Here is a 16,892-nt window from a genome sequence, read left to right as displayed (position 1 = left end):
GGTTAAACACAAAACTCGACATAACTTTGGGGGGATAACTCAAAAAGACTCTTAATTAAAAAGATAGTGAAATTAAAATGCATTAATTAAAATACATAGTGCATTAATTAAAATAAAATACTAGATATTACATAAGCTTAGTTAGAGCTAGAGCCACCTCTATATTTTACCCATTCAAAGACGATTTCAGCTTTTCGATTATAAAAGCTGCATCGGGGATGGAGGACACTTGTATCGGTCGCTAAAATCTTAGCTTCATATTGCATCTTTTGAAGCCGATTTTTTTCCAATTGAACCTGATTTTTTTCCATTTGAATCCGATTTTTTTCTTCTCTTGCCATCACAGTTCTTTGGCCATATGCAAGCTCCCTTTCCCTAAGTTCTAAGCACTTTTGTGTTTCATTTGTATCATTTATAAATGTATCCTCTAAATGTATAAAGTAACCCTCCAACATACAAACTGATTTTTCTTGGTTCCTCTTAGACTTAGCTTTATTCGATCCAAGAGGACGCTCCATTTCTTGAGGACGCTCTATTTCTTGAGAACCCTCCAATTCAATTCCACCAACACTTGGTGAATTAGAAGTTGAATCTTCATCATCATTTTTGCGACCTTTTCCTTTTGTAGGGCGGCTTGACCTTGCCTCAAAAATGTTACTCCACTTTGGATTATCCTTGAGTATAACGTAACAATGATCAAGTGAAAAATACGCTTTTTCTTGTAGTTGGTACGTCATCCTTGCCTTGGACAACTAAAAAATAAAATAGAAATAATTAGAATAAGATAATTAGACTAAAATAATAATTATACTAAGACTAATATGGAAATAATAATTAGACTAAGATAATGATTAGACTAAGACTAAGATGGAAATGATAATTAGACTAAGATGGAAATAATTAGACTAAGACTAAGATAATCAATAATTGACAAATTGACGAAGTTGTAATTACCCGGCTTTGTATTGTTGTACCACTTGCATGTCGAGCCTCCACCGCATTCACAATTGCAACAAACTTATTCATCATTTTCGAAATATATTTCCATCTACCACTAATTGAATCGGAAGACCTATCAGACCCACGTGCTTGATTGAACTCATTTGTTACACGATTCCAAAATCCTTTTGCATTTTGGAAAACACCAACAATGGAGTCTTCACTAATTTTTATCCAAGCAAGACATAACTTGATCTTCGGACATGCTAAAGTGAGTTTTTGCTTTTGCTTGAGTGCTACCACTTGTTTGAGTTGTTTGAGATGCTTGAGATGATGCCATTTGATATTTTGTTTTTTTGAAGAACTGATTTTAAAGAAGAAGAATATGATATATGATTGTTGGAAGTGTGAGTTGAAATGGAACAAATGTTGTATATATACCAAAGTTTTTATTTTTGACCGTTTTTTACCGTTCTGACTTTTTGACCGTTGGTGAACTAGCGGTTAGGACTCCGGACGGGATGTTTGATTCCGTCTGGATATTGGATATTGGATTCCGTATGGTGAGTTTTGTAATCTAGACGGAATCCAACATCCTGTCCGAAGTTAACAAGTCAGCCACTATCTCAGTGAAAGATTTCACCTTGATTTCAACTAGGGAAAATAGTCACCAGTTTTTCACCTCTGCATTGAATACCCCTTTTTTACAAAAACCGGTGACTATAGTCACAAACCACCCAAAACCACCTGCATTGGGAATGCTCTTATAGTATGTAGCCAGTAGAAAGCCTTGATATTTGATTCAAAAACATTAATGGGCCGGGGCAACAACAAGCAGTGGAAACCGTACGAGGTATCCCAATAATTACCTCATCTCTCCACTATCGAGTAGGCAATTTGTGATCTCCCTATTTAAAAACGCATCCCCCCCCCCCACCCCAACCCCCACCCCATATTAATAATTTAGAAGAACCTCTCTAATGTCACTTAAATTATATAATTATCCCCAATTTCCCTCATTGAAAATTAAAACAAACACTCTTTTATTAATAATTTAGAAAAATCTCTCTAATATCACTTAAATAACATAATTATTCTTAATTTTTTTAAAAAAAAATTAGATGAGTCTCCTCTATATAATTATAATTACCAATCATAATTAGAATCCAAATAAACCATGCCTAACTATCGATCTCGAATGACGGGTTTCAAGACTTTAGGAAAAAAAACCAATACGTAGAGCGGCTCCTTCATAGCTATAACAACCGAAAACTCTATAGACTTTGAATAGTAGAATACTTATCATGCATTTGTTAAGGTTAATTGGCAACTCGCAACCACCAATGTCCTATTGAAATGTATTCATATTAAAACTTTACTGGTTCTGATAGATTCCAAACAAAACCTGAATGTTTTTTGTGAACCCTAATCTATTCAAGCTTTTTTCAGTCGATGCTCTTATTTGGTTCCGAAAGCTTCGTTCCAAAATTTGGAATTTCGGAACATCACTGTGTGGGCTCTGGGCCATAATATCGCATTTTTCAGCCCATCACAAGCCAGTTTACTGTGTAACAAGAGACGTCACGTGCGGCGGGGAAATACAAAAGTAGCGTGCTTTTGTCATAGTCCAAGTCGGTCACTCGAATGGCATTTTGGTCAAACCACTAATTCAACGGTCGAATTAGTCCATTAAAATAGCATGTGTAAAATTATAGCCGTTACAAAATCTCCAACCCTGAATTAGAAACCCCTTCACCAAGTATTATATATATATCAAACCAGCCACATCCCCAAAGCTCCACCAACAAATCTCTCTTCTCCCTCTCTCTCGAAACACGCCGCTGCTTCTTCATCTTCACTACGCTCTCTCACAAGATAGAAGAAGAAAGCTGCTTGTTTTAGTTATTACTATTTACTTTATAATCTGTTGTAACAATTTGTTTATATTTTCTTTTCCAGTTTGATCTTGGTTTCTGCTTTGCAGGCTCTTCTTTTTGTTTTGTGTTGTTTTTGTTTAATGGACGCAGGTGGTTCTTCAAACATGGCTAGCAGTAGATACCCTCTTCAGGAAACTTACCTTCCAAGGAAAAAATCTGGTGAAAACGTAAGCACCCCACTCTATTCTCTCTGATTCTTGTTTCTTTCAATCAGATTATTCAGTTTTCTTTATTGGGGGTTCTTGTTTTCTTGAAATATTTCTTAGGGTTTTATTGAGCTTTTCCAATGATTTGCTGGTTATGGGTTTTGTTTATTTTCGCTATAATCATGTATACAAAAACATTGGGGTTCTTGTTTTCTTGAAATTTTTTTTAGGGATTTTTCTGGAATTTGATTTGGTGGATAACTGGGGTTTTGATTTGGTTGATGATTTTTCAATGAATTTTTTGATCTTGTGGAATGAATTGCTGATGGGGGGTTTGATTTTATTGTTTATGCAGTTGGACAGATTTATCCCTAATAGGTCTGCGATGGACTTTGACTATGCGCACTACATGCTTACGGAAGCTAGGAAAGGGAAGGAAAACCCGGTCGCGAGTTCTCCAGCAAAAGAGGCTTATAGGAAGCAACTGGCTGAGGTATTCAACATGAACAGACCTAGGATTCTAGCGTTTAAAAACAAGCCACCACCTGCTGCAGAGTCGCTGTTTCCTGAACCAGCTTCTACTTTTCATCAAGCGAAACCAGTAAAACCCCGAAGATCCATTCCTCAAGTAAGTCTTCTTATCTTTTACTTTGTTTCTTGATTTATATCATTCATGAATCACAATAGAGTTTTAAGGTAGTACTGTTTTACTGATTGTGTTCTTTGGTTTACAACAGACTTCGGAAAGGACTTTGGATGCACCTGAGATTTTAGATGATTATTACTTGAACTTGCTGGACTGGAGTAGCAGTAACATTCTAGCCATCGCACTTGGAAACACAGTTTATTTGTGGGATGCCTCTACTGCATCTACGTCTGAGCTTGTGACTGTCGACGACGAAAATGGTCCTGTTACAAGTGTTAGTTGGGCTCCTGATGGTCGTCACATTGCAGTTGGCTTGAACAATGCTGAAGTTCATCTATGGGATACTGCATCTAATCGGAGACTTAGAACGCTAAAAGGCGGTCATAGATCACGTGTTGGGTCTCTGGATTGGAACAATCATATCTTGAGTACTGGTGGAATGGATGGCTTGATCACCAACAACGATGTGCGAATTAGGGACCATATTGTTGAAAAATACGAAGGGCATCATCAGGAAGTTTGTGGACTGAAGTGGTCATCCTCGGGTCAGCAGTTAGCAAGTGGAGGGAATGACAACCTTCTCCATATTTGGGATCAATCAGTGGCCTCCTCAAACTCTCCTTACTCAGTGGCTTCACAGGCTTGAGGACCACACAGCTGCAGTCAAGGCGCTTGCCTGGTGTCCTTTTCAGGCTAATCTGCTCGCTTCAGGTGGGGGTGGTGGTGACCGTTGCATTAAGTTTTGGAACACCCACACTGGTGCTTGCTTGAACTCTGTCGACACCGGTTCACAAGTCTGTTCCTTGCTATGGAATAAGAATGAGAGGGAACTGCTGAGCTCTCATGGCTTCACAGATAATCAGTTAACTCTTTGGAAGTACCCATCAATGGTTAAGATTGCTGAGCTCACTGGTCACACTTCAAGAGTTCTATTCATGGCTCAGGTGATGTTAGGTGTTAGGTGTTAGGTGTTTACTGATAGAATTGTAAAATTTAATGTTGCTAAATTGTTCATTGTTTAACTTGCAGAGTCCAAATGGGTGCACAGTAGCAAGTGCTGCTGGGGATGAAACACTAAGATTTTGGAATGTTTTTGGTACTCCTGAAGTGGCGACAAAGCCTGCCCCCAAAGCAAATCCAGAGCCGTTTGCAAAAGTTAATCGCATCAGATGAAAAATGAAGAGTATCATCATCTCTGTAAATTATCATGAAGAGTATCATCATCTCTGCTTGGTTTTCTCTGTAAATTATTTAAGCCAGCAAGTGCTTGTAACTTGAAACTAAAGTGTTTCAGCACAAATATTTATACAGTGTATTCTTTAAGAATGTTTGTACATCTATACACAGCGTATACTTGTAACTTGAAACTAACTTGTTTCAGCGCATCTATACAATTAATGTATTTGCTTAACTGACTTTTCGAATCAATTTTGCGCATTATCTTAGAGTGCAATGCGCATCTATACAATTAATGTATTTGCTTAACTGACTTTTCGAATCAATTTTGCGCATTATCTTAGAGTGCAATGCGCATCTATACAATTAATGTATTTGGCAGATAGATCACATTGTAATTGTGTCAGGCACTTCTCAAGACACAGCCATTTTAGTTTTTCTTGAAAAGAACTAATCTGAACAAAATTTTTCGTAGTCTGGATTTAGATTTATTATCGTTATTAACAAAGGTCGTTGCAAGTTTAAATTAGTTAAAATGGGAATCAGTTGGTTGGATTCTGTTGTGTGTGTTTACACAGCCAGCTGCGATCACAAGAAGAGTTTCACTGTAAGTATTTGCTTATTTGTAAATTTACTAAGTTTCATTATTTACTTTCAGATAAGAAGAGGCGGCTACATTACAAGAAGAAATAAAGTTCTTAATCTCATAAAAAGAATGAACTCTCCGCAAGCAGAGGAGTTCTTTGCTCTGTATTCTGTAATAAGCCGCTAGCAGTATAAGTTCAACGCAAAATCATTCCTTATATGCTGGCATTTTTTGACATACACGCAAAATCTACTTGCAAAGCTACTTGCTACGTATAATACAACAACGTACTGTACTAAGTTCCCTCGTTTTGCTTTTCAAAATTATAGCTCGTTTACAAAATAAAATCATTTTCAATAATATTAACGAGATAGATTGAGTATGCAACAAGTCAACAACTAATAACCTGGTTTACAGTTTACTTGCTGGAACAGACTATGGATCTCGACTCTCGAGTATGCAGAATCTTTATTATCATATGATTGCATCAAAACCAATTATAAGACGAAGAGGTTTGCGGCTATTCCGTCATTCAATAACTGGGGGGTTATGCCAATTTAACTCTTCAATATCAACAGAAACTGCGAGGGAAAAATTGGAATTATAAAGTAAGGATCCTAGAATAATGAATGGCAAGAGATATTCTCGTCTCAAATAATGAGAACGTAGCATGATCTGGCATTTAACTTAAATTGTTATTTTAGCTGTTACTTCATGAACAAGTCCTTGTTTAACGAGTTCTTTACTTCAACGTCAACTAATACGTAATTCATAATTTCACAGGCTGTGGTACAGACTACTACAGACCGTGAAAGATGACTGTAAAATTCAAAAATCTTAACTTAACCAAAGTACAGAGTACAGACACAAAGTATAGAGTACATTCACTGAGACAAAGCAAAACCCCCTATCTAGATCAACTCTACAATTTGACTGGCTAATATAAGCGAGCTCACTGAATTCATTATAGACTATGAAGCAACAACAACAACAACTTAGAGGGCTCTACAAGTGGGTATCAAGTGGTATCAGATTACAGAGACAAATCTATTTCTCACGTAGTATAGTAGGAGAATATGTTATCATGGGTATTGCTGCCTGTTGTAAGTATCTTCTGGAACAAAAACTGGTTGTTGTGCACCTGGAGGTGGGAACTGTGGTTGGCCCATTGCAATTCCATGATTTGGATATGAAGGAGTACCACATTGCTCGTGTTTTTTGCCTGAAGATAAGGTTAAATAGTAAACAATTCCAAGTGCAACACTTGCAAGGGACAACAACGCACCTCCTGCAAATACCCCCGACTTCAACACATAGCAGTAATTGCCAAAGTATGTGCCATCTTCACCATGTTGATCATTCAGGGAAGCCCCGCTTAGCAACAGGAGAAATGCTATAACAAATGTGAACCTGCAGGACAGTGACAGTTTTACAAGCATTAAAATATGACATTTCTACATAGCATCAATATCTAACATTTACAAAAGCATCAACTTTTACATTTGAAACGGTATCAGTTTATGCATATTGCTAATCATTATTTACTTATGGTAAACGAGAAAGAAAATGTTTTCTTTCAGTCATCAATGACCCAGAAGGCCAGAAGTCGTAAACATGTTGGGTAGGCAGATTTGACAGAATCAAGTTGCTAGGCAACTCATGTCTACAGTATACAAGATAATTAGAAGACATGTTCCCGTTAACATGAGATCATTCTACTCTTTGAAAGGTCAACGCTCAAAACTCATTGTATCCATTGTAATGGGAAGGCTAACTACCCCCTACCCACACGCACAGACGCAATTGATCTTGCGATATTTACTAATGTACTGGTAGGGGTCAGCCAAACATCACCCTCCTCACAAGGACGTTTTTCCAAAAGAAAAAAGCGAAACATCACCAAACATATCCGATGATGCACTGTTACAGTCAATCACCAAATAAGTACATAATATAGAATAAACCATCCATGAACCTGTTACAGTCAAAACTACCAGATGTTGTAAAGCGACTTCAGTAGATGTTCTTTTACAATAATAGATCATTATACACACAGCCTTGGACTTCCTCTTTGTTTCATAATATGTCTTTGATGTGATATCTCAAAGAACGATATCAAAGGCAATGCAATGGATGAGACCAAATATAATCTCATAGGTGAGAATTTACCAGGAAAAAACATAGGAGAACAATGCTACTGTCCGTCTTGAATTTGAAGGTTGCCGATTTCTTTCACAACATATGCAACCAGCTGCAACATTAATCATCATTTGAGCAATCATTAGAGACACGGATGCAGCTAAACCAAGACCTAAAGCCGGGCTCCTTGGATATGTACACGTGTTAAGGGCAGTAATCTGAACCTGAGAACCCTGCAAATTTAATAGGCATCACCAACTTAGGTCACAATTCAATTGTAAGTTCCTGTTCACAATAAATACTTTGCAATTCACATGAGTACCATCATTTAGCTTATAAAATGTATATGGTGATATTGTTAATGTAGATCTAGCATATCTTTGATGTGGTTAAATTGATAATGCATATCTGTGCCTCTAAATTTCAGGAGTACTTCTTTTAAACAAAAAAATTCTAAAGAAGAGTGCAAATAGCATTTATTGTTTATGGAAAAAGTTTCTGAAAGAAGAATCACGTCAATTTGGAGCATAACTGAAATTATCTTTATGGCCAAATGACCCGAGATGTTCACATAAAAAGCAATTACCAAAGAAGTAAGCTTTCACGGTAGCATGAATGACAGATCAGTTCAAGTACCAACTGGAAATATATATCAAACCAAGCTCTTGTCAGTAAAGAGAAAAGTGAATTAGTTTTAAAACACCACATTCTCCGAAAAAAGCAAGTGGAACAAGTGGAGTAGAGGACTGAATTCCTTCTTCAAGTGTGCAATTAAGGGTATTGTAAGGGACTGAGACAGGAGTATATTATGAAATTGGGTAATTGAGCTGAACAGATAACTCCAGGAACCACCACATGTACAAAATAATATGTCCAACATCATTAGAAATACATGCTTCATCCATTAGAATATTACTGAATATACGTAAGTTTCTCCAATAAATATGTGATTTTCTACGCAGTAAGAGTTGTATAGTTCTTTACAAGTTACATAATTCGGATTGGCATGCTTAACCTCATGCAGGGGGGAAAAACAGGTGAAATCGGGAATACTACATTTAGTCCCTCAATGCAATACAATCATTTTGCAAACTAGTGGTATCATTCCACTTCTTTTCCCCAATCAGTATTGAGGGAAGGTTCCCCCTCCCCCCGACAATGTCCTCCGACGATGCCCCCTGGTAAGCACTCCCATGCAAGCGAAGTCCTAATTACCATAATAAGCCTAGTAATACTTGTTCAGTTGCTTGCACTTGATACCTGTGTGAGAAATGACCTAGGCCCAAGAACCATCATCAGAGATGTAAGGGACAGAAAGAAAGTACAGCCTTTTGGCATGCTACTAAGAGAGAGATCCTCAATTCCTCATGACTCCTGAATACATAAAAAAAAACCCTAATAGAAAACCACTTGCCTACATTTGAATATAATATTACAATCTGACTATTATATATAGTCTCCTAAACGTCTTGGTCAAGAAGGAAAGTTTAAACGAACTAAAGCTACAATCCAAAACTTCATACACCTGCGAAAATACCTAGCAATGAACCTGTTACACTTATTATACTTCAACATCTTTTTGTAACTTGAAGGAGCTTGAAGATTAGAATTTAGAAATAAAGTAGACCCCCTACAAAGGTCTTCTGGACAGTCCTACCTAGTACTCAATTGAGACTAACTGTGTGTGTGTGTGTGTGTTGGGGAGGGGCGTATCCCATGATATCTCAAAGTGTTTTTTGAGACGTATATGGGTTAATGGAGGTTTCGCTGCTGTCTGCTGAACTGGTTATGAGCTTTCCAAACAACATACATACTGAAGATTTTGAAGAGATAGTTGCCGAAACCGATGAAGGCTCTACTCCAGTTCAAACGTCACCTGAATGAGGTGATATTCTTGAGGAGGAATATGAAAATGATTCATTAATGGAAGAAAGACAAGTTGAAAATTCTAGGGATAGTATCCACAACATGGGTGATCGTCGAAATGAACAGCTAGAGCAACACACTGAAGCCAAGGTTTTGCCAGTCCCTCTCAGCAACAATTAAGCGCTCCAAAGATGCCCTTTTTTAATAGAAAGATGGCTAAGAGGCAACCGAAACGTAATAGTTGGTGAGATGTTTAGCTTCTTAGACTTATTTTTTGAAGTTTCATCTTGTTTTTCATTATTTCTGTTCATTTTCTTGTAATTACACTTGCATTTATTTTCAGATAAAATGGTAGGGGTTCTCTAGTTCCCTAGCAATTTATAATAGCCACAAGTGCATTCATCCTCAGTGTCGTAGTGTGTGTTCCAAAGCTAACACCACAAAAGCACACACTAAAACAAAAACGAATAACACTCGCCATCTTTACTGATGAAAAATACGATGCACCACGCGGTCATAGGCTTCACAGCAAGAAGCTACACTAAGGAGACTAAAAGTCATTCAAAACCTACTACAACAAGACAGATCCAAGCGGTGGTGCTCAACCAATGGAAACCCCCTAAGGTTACAAGTATTTCCACCTCCCCTTAAGCCGGAGCTTTTTTATTCTTTTCTTGGTTGGACTTCTCAAACCCCAGGGTCCCAGACCTTTCACATCCATTTGGAAAACTTAGTAAGGTTTAGACACTGGCGAAAACCACAAATTTAACCAAATGCATTCGGATAACTCACATAAAAGTTTACTGCTAACTTTTCTAAAAGCACACGACACCAAAACCACACCTAAACCAAATCACTTGCAAGGTAGAAAGTTCAGCTACTGCATATCAAACAAAGCATAATATGACCAGGCAAAGAAACAAAACTCACCAACTATGTTTTGTGGTAACCACACAGCTACTTGAACTAAAACTTAGAATCATCGTAAACCACAAGTATTTCAACAAACATTTGTAGAATGTCATAATAAAAACCCAAAGATTACCTTTTCATTTCTAACTAACTTTGAATCCAAATCAATTGTTTTCTAATGCTTATACACATTTAGAAAATTTAGTCAAAACAGTTGGACCGTACCAAACCTATGTAACAGCAGCATGGTATACTTCAAATTGTTTCATATCGCCATGTGTGGAGTAATGAAACTTATATATGGAAAATTACATACGGCTAGGCATGGTGGAGTTTTTTTTTTACTGAATAGAACATTTTCTAGATACCATTTTACTTGTTGGATTCTCTCTCCATTTCATTAACAGGATAGTAGTAATGAAACAAAGTATTTTTTGACGGTCTAAAAGAAATTTGTTGTACAGAGACTCATGAATACATTCAACAAGAAAGGTTGGTTCTTCAAAATTGAATCTTTTAACTGTCAGTGTTCTTGTAGTTTTGGCTATAGTAAAGTCAAGTCATGTACAACAACACGAGAGAGATGATGATACCTTAATCTTTTTGGCTTCTGCAGTAAAAGCTAATGCAGCAGCTAAAATTCCAAGAAAACCAACTGTTACACACACCACTATAACCTTATTCTCCATTCTGCTCTAGTGCTCTCTCTCTCTCTTGTTTGACACTGTTTTGTAAAGTTTAAGAATAAAGCTGAAAGCAACAGTGAACTTTTTAAAGCGTAACAGCTATTACTGCTTACTAATATCCCAAGGGCAACTTTGGGATTAAGACTAAATATTGCGTAGAAATGAAGTTATCAGTTACTACAAACTATTTGTACGTGTCTCTGCCACGTAAACAAAAAAAATGGCATGACTTGTAATATTTGGGTTTGGCAAGGGGCAAAATCGGAAAAAAATAATAATAGCGTGATGAATTTACTGTTGAAACTCTCGTTTTCTTTAACAATTCTGATTTTATTTTAATTAGAAACTACTATTTTACCCATGCAAAAACAAAATAAAAAAAAAATAAAACAAACAAATGGCATGAGCTGTAATATTCGTGTTTGGAAAGGGGCAAAATTAGAAAAAAAATTAATGGCGTGATGAATTTCACTGTTCCTCCCACCGTTTTCTTTAAAGAAGTTAGATAGATTTTTCATTACGTGAAACTACTATTTTACCCATGCAAAAAACAAAATAAAAAAATAAAACAAACAAATGGCATGAGCTGTAATATTCGTGTTTGGAAAGGGGCAAAATTAGAAAAAAAATTAATGGCGTGATGAATTTCACTGTTCCTCCCACCGTTTTCTTTAAAGAAGTTAGATCACTCACGTGGGACGAAATTGTATGGTATTTCCAGAATATCGGTCGATTTTTCTGAAATATACTGAGATATATATTAGTCATTACCTATCGTGTCAAAAATGAGGTTGTCACTCAAAAACCATTCCCACGCAATAAAAACCGGTATTTTCCAAACAGTTTTCACGTCCAACCAACTCATCCATCTCTACTCAAAAAATGGCTCCATACAAGAAGCTCAACGTCTCTTTGACGAAATGCTTCACAGAAACGTCTTCACATGGAACGCTATCATTAGTGCTCACATTCACAATCGTGATATTACCAAAGCTCGGCATTTCTTTGATTCTGCTCCTTTTAAGGATTCCGTTACTTACAACACCATGATATCCGCTTATGCAAACACTTCTTCTTTAGATCTCGAAGGTGTTAAAGTTTTCAGTTCCATGCAAGATACTGGGACACCATTTGATGAGTTCACTCTCACGACAATGCTTAACTTGACTGCCAAGTTATTGGTATTGTCTTATGGAAAGCAACTACATTCCGACATTCGTACATGGTGAAAACAGCTAATGACTCCAACTCGTTCACTGTGAGTTCCTTGATAGATATGTATTCAAAATGTGGGACTTTTGATGACGCGCTTCGAGTGTTTAAAGGGAGTAGTGGGTTGATGGATTTAGTTTCTAAGAATGCCATGGTTGCGGCTTGTTGTCGGGAAAGGGATATGGATATGGCTTCGGAATTGTTTTGGAGATTTTCTGAGTTGAACGATACGGTGTCTTGGAACACGTTAATATCTGGGTATGCTCAGAATGGATGTTTGGGCAAGGCATTAGAGTTGTTTGCTCTGATGGGGGAGATTGGAATGAGCATACTTTTACCTCCGTGCTGAGTGCTTGTTCCAGTCTAAAGAGTCAAAAACATGGCAGGGAAGTTCACGCTTGGGTTTTAAAGAATGGGTTGTGTTTGAATCCATATATATAAGTAGTGGCATTGTGGATATGTACTGCAAGTGTGATAATATTGAGTATGCAGAGTTGGTCAATGCGTCGACTGGGACTGAAAATGTTTTCTCCATGAGTTCTTTGATTGTGGGGCATTCTTCTAGAGGGGACATGGTTGAGGCAAGGAGACTTTTTGATTCGTTAAAGGAAAAGAACTCTGTTGTTTGGACGGCTTTGTTCTCTGGGTATGTTAGATTGCGGAATTGTGACGCAGTATTTGAACTTTTCTTGGATTTCAACACAAACAAAATACAAGTTCCTGATGCTTTGATTCTCATCAATGTGCTTGGTGGGTGTGCTATACTAGCAGCATTACATCCTGGAAAGCAGATTCATACATACATGGTGAGAATGGAAATTAAGTTGGATGAGAGACTGAGAAGTAGTTTGGCCGATATGTATGCAAAATGTGGCGAGATAGAATATGCAGAAAGAATTTTTAAGCGAGCACCTTGTAGAGACAGGGTCATGTACAATTCGATGATAGCTGGTTATGCTCATCATGGATATGAAAATAAAGCTATCAGACTATTTGAGGAGATGCTGGAGAGAAGTATCACTCCTGATGCGATCACCTTTATAGCGCTTCTCTCAGCTTGTCGACATGCTGGGTTAGTTGAACTAGGGGACAAATACTTTGCTTCCATGAAACAAGATTATGGAATATTACCTGAAATTGACCACTATTCTTGTATGGTTGATCTGTATGGGAGAACCAACTGTTTAGACAAGGCGGTGGAGTTGATGAAAGAGATCCCTGTTAAGCGAGACGCTGTGATTTGGGGAACGTTCTTGAATGCTTGCATGAGAAATGAGAGTATGGAGTTGGCCAGAGAAGCGGAAGAGACATTGTTAAGAATAGAAGCAGACAATGGGGATCGATATGTGCAATTGGCTAATGTTTATGCTGCAGAAGGAAACTGGAGGGAGATGTGTAGGATAAGGGGAAAGATGAGAGGAGGAGAAGTCAGGAAGCTTGCTGGTTGTAGTTGGGTGTATATAGAGAATACAAAAAATATATTTACCTCTGGAGATAGATCTCATTCACAAGACGAGGCTATTTACTCTATGTTAACTAGCTTATATTTAGTATTCGTGAAGGGAAAAAGTCTCCAAATCCTGGATAGAAATGCCCAGTTGTTATGAGAACATCTTTGACATATATTCGTGCTTTATGTATATTGATATTTTTTTTCTCATCAACTTCAGAGATGGATCATGAAATTGGCAAAAGATCAATTGCTTATGCAAATCCTTCAGGGGGTACACCATTTTGCCACATGCCTAACCCAAGATGGATGTTGTGCATGTTGTTCAGTCGCAATGGTTTAGTTCTATGAAAAAGGAATACCTGAAATTTTCAGCTCCATGGTCAGGTTGGCATGGGAAATTTTACCATACAGTCGCAATGCTTCAGTTCTATGAAAAGGTAATACCTAAACAGGGATGGCAATCCGATTTATCTTTTTACAGAATCTCTTTGATATGGTCTGCAATAAAGAGTGCTATCCGTCTTGTACAATCGGGCCCAAAAAGTTAGAATGGATTGTTAGTAATGGAATTAAAGTGAACTATTCCAGATGATTGTTGGTTAGGACAAAGGATTATAGATCTTGCAAATACCATGATAAATTGTTCAGGCCTACAAGGATAAATGGGGATTTCATTGAAGATGGAATGGAAGATGCACTCCTGAATGATTTCAGTCAACATCTTCGAGATAGAATGATGGCAGTACCTAATCCTGAGTAACCTACGTGTGATACTTCACTATGGACAACTCCAGCCAATGACCTCCTCTCCCTTTAACGAAGCTATGATGTAGCTAGTGAGCAGCAAGAAAATGTTAGTTGGAGCAAGATGGTACGGGAATCCTACATTCTTCCTTCTAGAACGCTCTCCACGTGGAAATTAGTTGTGCAGAAAGGTACCAACTGTTCATGTTCTGGAAGGCAGAGAGATCTTTAATGTTTCCTGTACGTTATTCCCTCTGTGATTTTCTTTAACTGGTGAAACGTTAACTCAGTTATTTTTTTATTGCAGATCAATTTGTTATCAGCTCAGAACTTACTCAGGTCATGGATAGTGGAGGTGAATGTTATATCGAAGGGAAGTATGTATAATGATGTTAATGAGCAGCATTGGTATTACTGATAGACATGATCTTAAAATTATTGACGTGATTTGGCATTCAGATGTACCTCCTCGTGTGAAAATTTATACAGATGGAGTAGCAATCTGACACTCTGCTTGTGGATCTATTCGGAATTGCATGTCAAGTTACTTGATCTTTTTCTTTGTATTTGGGAGTCACAATTCTTTTTATGCTGAACATGGAAGTAACTAGCAAATAGAGGTAGCTTGTACATGTGGTTATAGGAAACTATGATCGGAGTGTGGTTCCAAGCTTGCTCTGCATTGTCTCATATAGAAATGCCCAGTTTGACACTATCTATTTAATGGCGACTGAAAATGAGAGGATCTGTCTCACTTATGGAGTGTCATCAGCTGTGTGTGGCCCCTATGTTTTTATATTTTGTAACAACCATGAACTCTTACATATAGTACATTAGCGAAAAAACATATTTTACATATAATTTTATGTCCTTCGATTCAATACTGAAATTTATATATTTCGGGAAGTATTTTCAACCGTAAAAGCATAACCAACATATTTTCAATGCAACTGCTGTTATTCGAGTACAAACACGGCATATATACACTACACCGTGAGTTTATTTATATCAAACTATGGATGCATACATTAGTGTTTCTAGTTATGGGGTTTGGTTTCGGATACAACGTAATTGCAACAATGGCAGCAGCCATAACGGCACCCACCACGCACGGCCTCCTCCACCATTGTAACCAACCCCCTCCACCGTTTTATCAACCATGTCCACCGTGATGTCCACCGTGGTATCCACCATGTCCACCGTGGTATCCACCATACTTAACATCCTCAAAACTCTCTTTGTTCTCTGCCAACGAAATAGCACAGGAGTTGTTAATGAGAATGATTAATGCATTACTTAATTAATATAAAATCTTAAAGAGATAATGTATGTACTGTAATGAAATTACGAGAATGAACATATAACTTAATTAGGCGTTACCACATATACTACTAGAAGGTGGCATTTCAGGTATGCTAAGAGTTGGGCAATGCTAATAGGCCTCAAGCACTGTCTTTCAGTGTGGTATGGTATGTACTGTGTTATTGTGTCACAACTCGAGTCACTATTGTTTTGCAAATGTATGTATCTCACAACTAGATTATTGCTAGCGTTCCTTGTAGACATATTTTAACATCATAGAAATTTCAAAAACTAGGTACAAGAAAGAAGGTAATTAGGTTTATTAATACATCACGTATATAATAATTAGACTCACTAGCTTCAGCAGTTTGACTCTCGCTCTTTGCTACTTGAGGAAGAAATAACAGGTAAGAACAGTTTAAGTTAAGAGGAATCCCATAACAAAAAAGGCTTTTAAGTGAGACATTTTTCTTGAAATGTTGAAAGAGAACAGACACTTTAGAGGATGAGAAGTTTATGTGTAGCTAGTGTGCTCCTAATTTATAGAGGATTGAATATGGGATGAATGACGCACCATGTGATGATGTGGGGATGTTGGAATTAATCTATCATCAATATAATTTATATCTTGTGGGTCTCCCTTGCCAAGAACTACATGCAAAGCTAATCCTTACTAAGTACTCAAGACCATAAGGCCAAGTCCAATGGTGCGCTATCCCACCAAATATGACGAAATTTGTGATCCAATAGTGCGTCAAAACACCAATCCGTCAACGCTATTGCTATTAATTTACTTACATATAGAGCGAGTTTTAGCGGAATGACGTATGCCCTATACACCACTGACAATGGTGACAATGGTGGGCAGAAAATAAGGCCTCACATAATTGATTTTCAATAATCTAATTTGATCAAATTTACTTTTTTATATCCATGAGGATGAGAGAGAGTGAGGTAAGAGAGAGAGAGAGGCAAAATGGGGAGGTCGGGAATTTAATTTAGTAAAAAAATGTCAATTTCCCCATACCCTTTTTGTTGATAGTAGCTAGGAAGTTGTCAAATATAAAGTTTTTTTTATAGCATAGGGAGAAAAACCATTGGGTTGAAAAACGCAAACAGGCTAATTGTATCCACTTTTCTATTGTGAT

At 37.3% G+C, this 16,892-nt stretch overlaps 2 protein-coding genes, 1 long non-coding RNA gene and 1 pseudogene across 4 annotated transcripts; 2 read left to right on the top strand and 2 right to left on the bottom strand.

The window, feature by feature from the left end:
- Positions 1–2,820: 2,820 nt before the first annotated feature.
- LOC147525223 (cell division cycle 20.2, cofactor of APC complex-like) lies at positions 2,821–5,079 on the top strand. Its single transcript, XM_086605730.1, is given in 5 exon segments — positions 2,821–3,043; positions 3,378–3,650; positions 3,760–4,287; positions 4,289–4,612; positions 4,698–5,079. Coding segments are annotated over 5 exon segments (1,356 nt in total). The 5' UTR covers positions 2,821–2,956; the 3' UTR covers positions 4,842–5,079.
- Positions 5,080–6,234: 1,155 nt separating this feature from the next.
- Positions 6,235–11,111, bottom strand: LOC147525222 (transmembrane protein, putative (DUF1218)). Its single transcript, XM_086605723.1, has 3 exons — positions 10,941–11,111; positions 7,600–7,802; positions 6,235–6,840 (listed from the first exon to the last, which is right to left on the bottom strand). The coding sequence occupies exons 1-3, from the start codon at positions 11,034–11,036 to the stop codon at positions 6,513–6,515; spliced, it is 627 nt and encodes a 208-aa protein (XP_086461849.1). The 5' UTR covers positions 11,037–11,111; the 3' UTR covers positions 6,235–6,512.
- Positions 11,112–11,749: 638 nt separating this feature from the next.
- On the top strand, positions 11,750–15,581 carry LOC147525221 (putative pentatricopeptide repeat-containing protein At3g18840 pseudogene; annotated as a pseudogene). The gene is made up of 2 exons (XR_015221128.1): positions 11,750–14,633; positions 14,750–15,581. The product of XR_015221128.1 is annotated as a putative pentatricopeptide repeat-containing protein At3g18840 pseudogene (transcript).
- Positions 15,314–16,375, bottom strand: LOC147525220 (uncharacterized). The gene is made up of 2 exons (XR_015221131.1): positions 16,100–16,375; positions 15,314–15,687 (listed from the first exon to the last, which is right to left on the bottom strand). It is a non-coding gene; the product is annotated as an uncharacterized LOC147525220 (long non-coding RNA).
- Positions 16,376–16,892: the final 517 nt, after the last annotated feature.

The sequence above is a fragment of the Coptis chinensis genome, chromosome 1 (assembly GCF_015680905.1).
Source record: "Coptis chinensis isolate HL-2020 chromosome 1, ASM1568090v1, whole genome shotgun sequence".
Classification (NCBI taxonomy): Eukaryota; Viridiplantae; Streptophyta; class Magnoliopsida; order Ranunculales; family Ranunculaceae; genus Coptis; species Coptis chinensis.
The sequence above is the reverse complement of the archived record's forward strand: the minus strand, read 5'-3'. Positions and strand labels throughout refer to the sequence as shown.

What these genes read in the sequence shown, in the direction of transcription:
- LOC147525222 (XM_086605723.1), bottom strand. Translation starts at nt 11,036, where the DNA reads ATGGAGAATAAGGTTATAGTGGTGTGTGTAACAGTTGGTTTTCTTGGA. An exon ending in CAGAAGCCAAAAAGATTAAG is followed by an intron (nt 7,803 to 10,940) that starts GTATCATCATCT and finishes TTAAATTTGCAG; the next exon opens with GGTTCTCAGGTTCAGATTAC. An exon ending in TTCTCCTATGTTTTTTCCTG is followed by an intron (nt 6,841 to 7,599) that starts GTAAATTCTCAC and finishes ACTGTCCTGCAG; the next exon opens with GTTCACATTTGTTATAGCAT.